The 11,473-nt window shown below is 41.9% G+C and overlaps 1 protein-coding gene across 1 annotated transcript; it reads right to left on the reverse strand.

The window, feature by feature from the left end:
• Nucleotides 1-1,740: 1,740 nt before the first annotated feature.
• On the reverse strand, nucleotides 1,741-9,784 carry LOC107574972 (uncharacterized). The gene is made up of 5 exons (XM_016261391.1): nucleotides 9,729-9,784; nucleotides 9,011-9,586; nucleotides 6,528-6,587; nucleotides 5,810-6,385; nucleotides 1,741-3,554 (listed from the first exon to the last, which is right to left on the reverse strand). The coding sequence occupies exons 1-5, from the start codon at nucleotides 9,739-9,741 to the stop codon at nucleotides 1,741-1,743; spliced, it is 3,039 nt and encodes a 1,012-aa protein (XP_016116877.1). The 5' UTR covers nucleotides 9,742-9,784.
• Nucleotides 9,785-11,473: the final 1,689 nt, after the last annotated feature.

Consider the following 11,473-nt stretch of genomic DNA (forward strand, 5'->3'; position numbering starts at 1 on the left):
GTCCGGCCAAACTGAGCTATTGGGGGAGAAGAGCCTTGGTGAGAGAGGTAAAGAAGAACCCAAAGATCACTGTGGCTGAGCTCCAGAGATGCAGTTGGGAGATGGGAGAAAGTTGTAGAAAGTCAATCATCACTGCAGCCCTCCACCAGTTGGGGCTTTATGGCAGAGTGGCCCGATGGAAGCCTCTCCTCAGTGCAAGACACATGAAAGCCTGCATGGAGTTTGCTAAAAAACACCTGAATAAGATTCTCTGGTCTGATGAGACCAAGATAGAACTTTTTGGCCTTAATTCTAAGCGGTATGTGTGGAGAAAACCAGGCACTGCTCATCACCTGTCCAATACAGTCCCAACAGTGAAGCATGGTGGTGGCGGCATCATGCTGTGGGGGTGTTTTTCAGCTGCAGGGACAGGACGACTGGTTGCAATCGAGGGAAAGATGAATGTGGCCAAGTACAGGGATATCCTGGACGAAAACCTTCTCGAGTGCTCAGGACCTCAGACTGGGCCGAAGGTTTATCTTCCAACAAGACAATGACCCTAAGCACACAGCTAAAATAATGAAGGAGTGGCTTCACAACAACTCTGTGACTGTTCTTGAATGGCCCAGCCAGAGCCCTGACTTAAACCCAATTGAGCATCTCTGGAGAGACCTAAAAATGGCTGTCCACCAACGTTTACTATCCAACCTGACAGAACTGGAGAGGCTCTGCAAGGAGGAATGGCAGAGGATCCCTAAATCCAGGTGTGAAAAACTTGTTGGGTCTTTCCCAAAAAGACTCATGGCTGTATTCGATCAAAAGGGTGCTTCTACTAAATACTGAGCAAAGGGTCTGAATACTTAGGACCATGTGATATTTCAGTTTTTCTTTTTTAATAAATCTGCAAAAATGTCAACAATTCTGTGTTTTTCTGTCAATATGGGGTGCTGTGTGTACATTAATGAGGAAAAAAATTAACTTAAATGATTTTAGCAAATGGCTGCAATATAACAAAGAGTGAAAAATTTAAGGGGGTCTGAATACTTTCCGTACCCACTGTATATATATATATATATACACATTTCAATTATTCAATATTTAGGTTTTAGTTTTAAAATTGACAAAAACTACAAACAAGGTCCCAGGATCAGGAAAAGAACAGCACAATATAAGAATCCAGGGAACATTTATGTACTATTCATTGGCAATATACAGAGTTTAGATTTAGTAACTTTACAGTGAAAGTAAAATTACATCATCGCAAAACAGCATTCTGATACATTCTGAACATTTGTTACATTTTCAGTTAAATCAATATGACGTAGATCAACTTTAGATGTATGATAATAGAGGTGGGTATTGTACATCATATGTAGATTGAAGATGAAGACCATTTTTAAACCGATGTATTAAGTATAATAAAAACGCATACAGAACATTTTAACAAAAAGCCAAAATTCTTAGTTTTACTGAATGTGTTTAGCAGAGCAGGTTAGGCGTGGGAACAGAGCGAGGCCGGTGGTGCGAGTGTAAATGAACGACACCTGTGTGTCACAGCGGTCACGAGACCCATGGTGGAGCTCTGGAAGGATAAAAGGAGGAGAGATGACAGTGAAGGATGTGAGAGGACCAGGCCAGGGAGTTTTGTGTTGAGTTTTGTTTGTGTAGCAGTCGTCTGTGAGGGCGTTCCACTTTACTTTCATTTTGTGTTGATTGTTGACGTCATTATTACAGTTTAATTTATCATTTGCTGGTTCCTGCCTACTTTCTCCTTAATCCAAAATTGAACCAGCCTCTTATATCACTCAAAGTTCTATTTTTTCCTGTGCGTTTGTATTCTTTCCAATGCTGTGGAAGCACTTCTCCTGTGGAAACCTTACTGATGATGTCTGCTTTCTGCCTGACTTCCAATAAAGACTTAATGCGATCCTTAAATCCAGGTTTGGCTTCTTGTTTTTCAGATTCAATCATCAGATCAATGTAGTCCGGGACAGAAAGAGGATTGGGCTTGAGGGCAATTTCCTGCAGCCGCTTCAAGGACATTTGAGAGTTTTTAATGAGTCCAGCCACATTATCCTGGACAACATCAAGCTCATTTTCAAGCTCTTCAAAGATCTTTTCTGTTGACATGACCTGTCCATGTGCATCCTCATATCGCTTTTTTAAATCCTGATAGGTTTCCTTTTTTGTGTGTGTGACATAATTCCATTTGTATTTCTGATTGAAGTGCACATTCCAGACACACTTTCCAGGGCAGACGTTACACTTTCCGTCTTTCATGGCAGAGCACTTATATTTATCACAGTCATTTGCATAAATGCATTTGTCATGACATGTGAAGTGACAAATTTGGCAGTTGGTTAAGAAGGTGCTAGATGTGTTTTTGATCTGTTTTGGGACAGTTACTTCAATCTCGTATTCAAAATCCTTGTTTGCATCCATTTCAGCCTTGTGCTGCTCCAGAGCAGCATATGTCTCCCTGATTTCATTCAGTTTTGTCAGACCAGCATTAATCTGGGGCTGGAGACGTTCCACAAGCACTTCTAGCTGTTGTCGCTCTTTTAAGACCTCCTGTGTCAGAGACAAGCTCTTAGTTTGCATCATGTTAAGGGACGTGAAGAATTTGGTCATGCTAGAAAATCCCAGATTCCAGAACATTTGATCAAAGTTTTCACAATCAAACTCCTTAGCTCCTCCAGATTTCTTATTGGTAGCAAACATGGCAGAGTTGTTGAACTTGAAGTGAAGTGGATCCCCGGACTCATTGGTGGAACAGGGAAGCTGAGAGACTTTGATGGCCTCGAGAACCAGAGGCGTTTTCCCATCTGCAAAGGTGACCAGCACAATGATGTTTTCAGCAATATCCTTCCCAAATATGGAAAGAATGGAGTCGAAGATATATTTCTGTGTGTGTGTCAGACGAGCAAGTGAAGCCTGTACTACGAAACACACAGCATCAATGTGGTCGATCCCTCCACGGGCAGAGAAGAACTCCTGAATCTGTGCTGTGATTTTCTGGTCATGTGAAATTCCTCTGGTGTCACCAAAGCCTGGTGTGTCCACTATGGTCAGAGAATATGGGACCTGGAAACCATCCATGTGATTAATTTGATATGCTGTGATCTTTGACGTCTGACTTTCAGCCTGGGATTTCTGCTTCCCTTCATCTATCAGCACAAACCGGAAGTCGTTCTCCCATTGCACTCCCAGAATGTAGTTGATCATGCTGTTAATTAGAGTGGTTTTTCCTGCACCTGTGGCTCCGATCATCATAATGGTCTTGTTCTCTTTTGGGATGTTTTTCCCAAATGTGCTTCTTCTGCAGAATCCATCAATGTGCTGCCATGTTTCAACCAGATGGAGTTTAAAAATTGGTAGGTTTTCATTGCTTCCATCTTCTATTTTTCTGCTCTGGTTGTCCTTTATAATTTGTGCAACACTCAAGCCCTTTGCATTGCTGAGATCTGTTTCCATGTTTTCGCTGCTTGTGGTTTCTCTTGACATTTTAGGATTCTCGTTAACAGCAGACTGGCGGTTTCTAATAGCTTTTTCCTGACCTGTTTCCACCTGTGCCGCTGAAAAGAAAAGAAAATAATAGTTTGAACATCCAGATTTCAATATAGTATAATTAGTATTCACACTGTGTATGGCTGTACTGTACCTAGACAAAATTAAATGTCTTGTTTGAACATCCTAGTCTTTAAACATATCATGATGCTTTAAAAGTGTTGTAAGGTCTGAATATTCAGCTGTTGTTCCGAAAGACTTCCAGAAAAGATGATAAAGTCATGTCGGAGATTTTCAATGTATAGAAAATCTAAATATTGAATGTAACCCAAAAGCCAAATTCAAGGAAAAATAAACAGCAACTATCTAACAGCAACATCTTACAGGGATTAAAGTTCCGTCGCTACGACGGATTTCCGTCAGTTCATAAAGACAGCCACGTTCGAAGTCGTTACAAGCCACTTTTGTGTGCCACTTCTGTAATACAAATTAATTTATTAATACTAATTTCATATGATTGGTAACTTATTTCTCTTATTCTACTCCTTATTATATTGTAGGGGTTAAAGCCAAAAAAAATTCCTGTCACACACCCAGTTTAAGAGCAGTTTTTTTCTTCTTGTAATTAGGAGCACTTGTCTTCGTAATTAAAAAATTTAGGAGCACCTTCTCATCAATAATCAAAAATTCTGATAAAAAAAAGCTGACATTTGCTTTCAGCCTGGGATTTCTGCTTCCCTTCATCTATCAGCACAAACCGGAAGTCGTTCTCCCATTGCACTCCCAGAATGTAGTTGATCATGCTGTTAATTAGAGTGGTTTTTCCTGCACCTGTGGCTCCGATCATCATAATGGTCTTGTTCTCTTTTGGGATGTTTTTCCCAAATGTGCTTCTTCTGCAGAATCCATCAATGTGCTGCCATGTTTCAACCAGATGTAGTTTAAAAATTGGTAGGTTTTCATTGCTTCCATCTTCTATTTTTCTGCTCTGGCTGTCCTTTATAATTTGTGCAACACTCAAGCCCTTTGCATTGCTGAGATCTGTTTCCATGTTTTCGCTGCTTGTGGTTTCTCTTGACATTTTAGGATTCTCGTTAACAGCAGACTGGCGGTTTCTAATAGCTTTTTCCTGACCTGTTTCCACCTGTGCCGCTGAAAAGAAAAGAAAATAATAGTTTGAACATCCAGATTTCAATATAGTATAATTAGTATTCACACTGTGTATGGCTGTACTGTACCTAGACAAAATTAAATGTCTTGTTTGAACATCCTAATCTTTAAACATATCATGATGCTTTAAAAGTGTTGTAAGGTCTGAATATTCAGCTGTTGTTCCGAAAGACTTTACAAAATAAAGCAGCGATTCATTCCAGCGAGTCAAAGGGTACAAAATATTCACTTCCTGATAAACTGGTTCTAAATATCACTAAGTAGGAGAAGCCACTGTATATAATAATTTTTGTACATATAAATATATATTAAATGACTTGAGTTTCAGAGCACACAGACGAAACAAACTTAAGACGCAATAAACTTGTTATCTTATTTTTGGTGGTGTCTGCTGTTTGGGAATGCAGTCGTGTAAGACAGCTCTGGAAGGTAATTATACCGAACCACTTTGACGACAGTCTTTGTTCAGGCACTTTAGAATGATCAAAACAGCATTTCAAATACTGTGTGACAAGATCGGTCCGTCCACTGGTTTGTGTAGTTATGCCGTCCCATCATGCAAAACCACATGACTTTTTTGATGCATATAATTACATTTATTCTTATCAGATAAATTTTTTTTTTTATCTAACTTAATAAAGTGCATATGTTTTTTATGCATATTTTTAGAATTAATGCGCATCTTGGCATTTCAATTCAGCATTTTAGTTTTTTTAAGCAATATCCCAAAATGCACTTAAAATTTGGTGGATGGAAACAGTTATTGAGAGATTTAATTGTTATGGAATAATGACTATAATTGTATTTGTCTTACATGCGTACAGTTAATCTGAACCATGCATTAATTTGAACAATGACAGCTATTACGTGAATGTCAAATTAGCCAGAGATCAGTTATCCTGATTACAGGATCTGGCATGTGTCAAATCATCTAAAATATTTTAAACAAAGTAGGAACAAAGGACCCCAGGCTTTCATAAAAGCCAGCCCAAACGTTTGTCTCGATTTACTTTTTTTAAAAACTAGTTTAATATAGAGGTTTACATGACATGCATACCAATATGTTGATAACTTGATGCAACATGATGTGACTGCAGCATAAAATGTTTATTTACAAATAAATTATATTTACTGAAATATTTTGTGCACTCACCTCTTTCTGTGGCTTCTGTAGTGAAATCTTCACATTTGTTACAATTCAAGTAACATCCATCATTCTCCTGAACAATTTCCTTAACTGTCGCTATAAGGTCAGCAGGAGTGCTGTTTCTCTCCAATCTGTTGTGTCTGTTAGAACACTTTTTAATGATTTCCTTTATGACATCATTGACTTCAGTCGGCTCAGCGCGTTCTGGCTCTTGTGTCGTGAGCACCAGGGTGTGTTGAAACACACTGTCAGAGAAACAGCTGAGCAGTATCTCGATGCACACTTTCTCTTCTCTTGAACACTCGTCAGGTTTGAGGACCAGAATGATCACGTGAGGTCCTGGAGCACACAGAGACAAACACTCCTTCACTGCCTGTGTGATGTGACGTAGTGAGAGATCTGGGTTGAGCAGGAGAGGAGTGTTGATGACAGTCGCATGTTTTCCTCGGACTCTGTCACTGTACGGCGCTACATCATCTGAAGGAGATTCACTGTCAAACGCAGCTCTTCCTAAGATGAAGTTTCCCACTTGGCTGTTCTCTGACACACTCTTACCAAGAAGAACAATCCTCAAATCACTCACTGAAACACACAACACACATGATGTTACAGTATGTCACAATGTATTGGGTGCCTGTAAAATAATCAGCACCCTGAAGTGATCCTTTAGGTGGCTCAAATATCCTGTATAGTGTCTCTGTGTATCAATGAAGACTAGACTCACTCTCAGGAGGCATTCTGGTTTTGTTGTCTCCTCTCCTGGCAGGAGGAATATGGGCAACAGCTGCTGAAAAAATTTAAATGTAAATTATATTTGATTCCTATATACAGCACATTAATCCCACACCTCGCATAGTTTTACAAAAAAAACTAAAAAACTGAAACGGTAAAAAAAAACAAATACAGCAAAACGTCTCAGGTTACGTACGTATGTAACCATGGTTCCCTGAGTAGGGAACGAGACACTGCATCCTCTAGGGGTCGCTATGGGGAATGGTATACCCACGCCACCATGCTGAGGGGAGTGCATGCCAAACCACATGCGAGCACTAAGTACGAACTCTACCAAAGCTTTAAGGGAGTTGCCCCTGGGCCGCTAGACGGCTGTCAGTGACATTATCCCCTACAGCCAAAGGTCTAAGCTACATACCCAAAAAAACTTACCTGTTAGGGCCAGAACTCCTGGGCCCGGGGTAGAGCTCAAGGCTTGGAATCAGGAATAGATTCCTGTAAGGGGATAGAATCGTACTAGGTCTTGGCCTGTCACCCAGGAAGCTACCGCTTGCTCTGCATGAGCTTGCTGAAGGAACTGTCTCAACAGACCCCTAGTAGCAACACCCTGTTAAAGTAGGTATCCTGAGGATACATAAGTGGAGTGATGCTCAAGGTGGAACCCGGGCCTAACCAACTCAAAAAAGGGCACGAAAGAACGCAAAAAGCTTAATGTGCGGACTTACCACAGGGTGGATTTTAGAAAGTGCACAGGGACTTCGCGTGCGCACTTACCATATCATGGATTTTAAAGATACCGTTCTAAGGGGCCCTCGTGGCACTCTGAAGGAGCAGACCATAGATGGAAATGGCGCAGCCCAAGAACAATACGTCTGATAAGCACCAACTCATCCTCATGGTATAATGCTGGAATGGCTAGCAGTAAGTTACCTAGCTGAGGGAGCATAACACCCAACTCTCAGCCGAGAGGGGGCCCGACCTACAGCATGTTCATTAGAAATCCTGAAGGATAAGCGTACTGCAAGCTTAGCCAAAAACTCCAGGTGCTCTGGGAAAACAGAGAACTCAACTCTCCATGTGAGAGGAGAACTCCGAATTCAGAAAAGAAGTAGCGTGCTCATAGGCAACCCTCTGATAGAGTGGAGCACTGCTAAACACTACCACAAGAACAGCCCACGGAGCGGGGAATTCAACTCCTCAGAAGGTGAGAGAACTCGAACGCTTGGAAGAAAGCACCATGCTCATAAATAACCCTCTACAGTGAGGGGAGTGATGCTTTAAAAGTGTATCAACAGAGACACACTAGTTGAGTGGAGCCCAAGGCGAGTACCGGGGCCTAAGCCAACTCAGAGAAAGGGAACGAGGCTAACAACGTGTAACCCTTACCATATAGGATTTTAGAAATGTGTGGGATTTAGACCGTATCATAGTACTGAGACTGCTCTCATTAGAGTTACAAATGACCTGCTCTTATCATCTGATTGTGGTTGTATCTCTCTATTAGTGCGATTGGATCTTAGCGCTGCGTTCGACACTATTGACCACAACATTCTTTTGCATAGACTAGAAAACTTTGTTGGCATTAATGGAAGTGCATTAGCATGGTTCAAATCGTACTTATATGACCGCCATCAATTCGTAGCAGTGAATGAAGAGGTATCATATCGATCACAAGTGCAGTATGGAGTACCTCAAGGCTCAGTACTAGGGCCATTACTCTTCACACTTTACATGTTACCCTTGGGAGATATCATCAGGAAACACAGTGTTAGCTTTCACTGTTATGCTGATGATACTCGGCTCTATATTTCTTCGCAGCCCGGCGAAACATACCAATTTGCAGAATGCATAGTCGATATAAAAAACTGGATGATGAGTAATTTCTTACAGCTAAATTCTGAAAAAACAGAGGTGTTAATTATAAGACCTAAAAATTCTGCATATAATAACCTAGAACACTCTCTAAGACTTGATGGCTGCTCTGTCAATTCTTCGTCATCAGTTAGGAACCTAGGTGTGGTATTTGATAGCAATCTTTTCTTAGAAAGCCGTGTTTCTAGCATTTGTAAAACTGCATTTTTCCATCTAAAAATATATCTAAATTACGACCTATTCTCTCAATGTCAAATGCAGAAATGTTAATCCATGCGTTTATGACCTCAAGGTTAGATTATTGTAATGCTTTATTGGGTAGGAGCGACAGGCTCAAAGAAAACCCTCTGAGGTGAGGGGAGCATTTTTCTAAAAATATCATCTAAAATATTTTAAATAAAGTAGGAACAAAGGACCCCAGGCTTTCATAAAAGCCAACTCAAACGTTTGTCTCGATTTACTTTTTTTGAAACTAGTTTAATATAGAGGTTTACATGACATGCATACCAATATGCTGATAACTTGATGCAACATGATGTGACTGCAGCATAAAATGTTTATTTACAAATAAATTATATATACTGAAATATTTTGTGCACTCACCTCTTTCTGTGGCTTCTGTAGTGAAATCTTCACATTTGTTACAATTCAAGTAACATCCATCATTCTCCTGAACAATTTCCTTAACTGTCGCTATAAGGTCAGCAGGAGTGCTGTTTCTCTCCAATCTGTTGTGTCTGTTAGAACACTTTTTAATGATTTCCTTTATGACATCATTGACTTCAGTCGGCTCAGCGCGTTCTGGCTCTTGTGTCGTGAGCACCAGGGTGTGTTGAAACACACTGTCAGAGAAACAGCTGAGCAGTATCTCGATGCACACTTTCTCTTCTCTTGAACACTCGTCAGGTTTGAGGACCAGAATGATCACGTGAGGTCCTGGAGCACACAGAGACAAACACTCCTTCACTGCCTGTGTGATGTGACGTAGTGAGAGATCTGGGTTGAGCAGGAGAGGAGTGTTGATGACAGTCGCATGTTTTCCTCGGACTCTGTCACTGTACGGCGCTACATCATCTGAAGGAGATTCACTGTCAAACGCAGCTCTTCCTAAGATGAAGTTTCCCACTTGGCTGTTCTCTGACACACTCTTACCAAGAAGAACAATCCTCAAATCACTCACTGAAACACACAACACACATGATGTTACAGTATGTCACAATGTAATGGGTGCCTGTAAAATAATCAGCACCCTGAAGTGACCCTTTAGGTGGCTCAAATATCCTGTATAGTGTCTCTGCGTATCAATGAAGACTAGACTCACTCTCAGGAGGCATTCTGGTTTTGTTGTCTCCTCTCCTGACAGGAGGAATATGGGCAACAGCTGCTGAAAAAATTAAAATGTAAATTATATTTGATTCCTATGGACAGCACATTATTCCCGCACCTTGCATAGTTAAAAACAAAACAAACAAAAAAACACTGAAACGGTTAAAAAAAAAACAAATACAGCAAAATGTCTCAGGTTACGTACGTATGTAACCATGGTTCCCTGAGTAGGGAACGAGACACTGCATCCTCTAGGGGTCGCTATGGGGGAACAACTTCAGTGTGACTGGTGTCTGAAGCATATATCAAAAAACGACAATAGCATTGGCCGGCGACAGCCTATTACGTCACTACCGGTGCGACTATAGTATAAATAGGCGCCGGGAGAACACGTCATCCGCTTCTTCATCTGAAGCTTGCGTCCGAAGCATGGCAGGATACCTAGAGGATGCAGTGTCTCGTTCCCTACTCAGGTTACGTATGTAACCATGGTTCCCTGAGACGTTCCCTTCAAAGGGAACATCGAACTGCATCCTCTGGGTCGCTATGGGAAACAGTATACCCACGCCACCATGCTGAGGGGAGTGCATGCCAAACCACAGGTGAGCACTAAGTACCAACTCTACCAAAGTTTTAAGGGAGTTGCCCCTGGGCCGTTAGACGTCTGTCAGTGACATTATCCCCTTCGACCAAAGGCCTGAACTGCTTACCCTAAAATAACTTACCTGTTAAGGGCTGGGCTAGGAAGCCCAAGTCTAGGGAAGAGCTCAAGGCTTGGAATCAGAAGAAAGAGATTCCTTTAAGGGGATACGGCTAGGGCTACCACCAGTTCTGAATAAACCTGTTCAAAGAACTGACTCGACAGATATTAGCGACACCCAAAACCCTGCTCAGAAATGTATCAACAGAGATACATTAGTTGAGTGGTGCCCAAGGCGAGAACTGGGGCCTAAGCCAACTCGGAGAAAGGGAACGAGGCTGACAGCATGTAACCCTTACCATTCAGGATTTTAGAAAGTGCGCAGAGTGCTTAGCATGCACACTTACCACAATGTGGATTTTAGAAAGTGCACAGAAGCTTAGCTTAAAAACACCCCACACCCGCCCTGAACACCTCTCCACACAACCATTCACACCTGCAACCCCCCTCTCCCCCACACCTGCACCTCAAATCAGTGAAGACGAGGTGTGCCGGGTCTTCTGGAAGCAGAAAAGGAAAAAAGCACCAGGCCTAGATTGTGTGACTGACACCAGCCTGTCTGAAAACCTGTGCTGACCAGCTGGCCCCCATCTTCACACAGATCTTCAACAGATCACTGGAGCTGTGCGAAGTCCCTTCATGCTTCAAATGCTCCACCATCATCCCCATCCCAAAGAAATCTAAAATTACAGGACTAAATGACTACAGGCCTGTGGCTCTAACGTCTGTCGTCATGAAGTAATTTGAAAAACTGGTGCTGGCCCACCTGAAGGACATTACTGGACCCTTGCTGGATCCTCTTCAGTTTGCCTACAGAGCAAACAGGTCTGTGGACGATGCAGTCAACATGGGACTGCATTATGTTCTGCAACATCTAGACAGACCAGGAACTTATGTGAGGATCCTGTTTGTGGATCAACAGCTTCCTGACTGACAGACAGGCAGCAGCTAGTGAGGCTGGGAAAACTCACATCCAGCACCCGTACGATCAGCACTGGAGCTCTTCAGGGTTGTGTTCTCTCCCCACTGCTCTTCTCCCT

This window comes from Sinocyclocheilus grahami, unplaced genomic scaffold (genome assembly GCF_001515645.1).
Source record: "Sinocyclocheilus grahami isolate Dianchi unplaced genomic scaffold, SAMN03320097.WGS_v1.1 scaffold2418.1, whole genome shotgun sequence".
Classification (NCBI taxonomy): Eukaryota; Metazoa; Chordata; class Actinopteri; order Cypriniformes; family Cyprinidae; genus Sinocyclocheilus; species Sinocyclocheilus grahami.

What these genes read in the sequence shown, in the direction of transcription:
- LOC107574972 (XM_016261391.1), bottom strand. An exon ending in AACCAGAATGCCTCCTGAGA is followed by an intron (nt 6,386 to 6,527) that starts GTGAGTCTAGTC and finishes TGTGTGTTTCAG; the next exon opens with TGAGTGATTTGAGGATTGTT. An exon ending in TACAGAAGCCACAGAAAGAG is followed by an intron (nt 3,555 to 5,809) that starts GTGAGTGCACAA and finishes TTTTCTTTTCAG; the next exon opens with CGGCACAGGTGGAAACAGGT.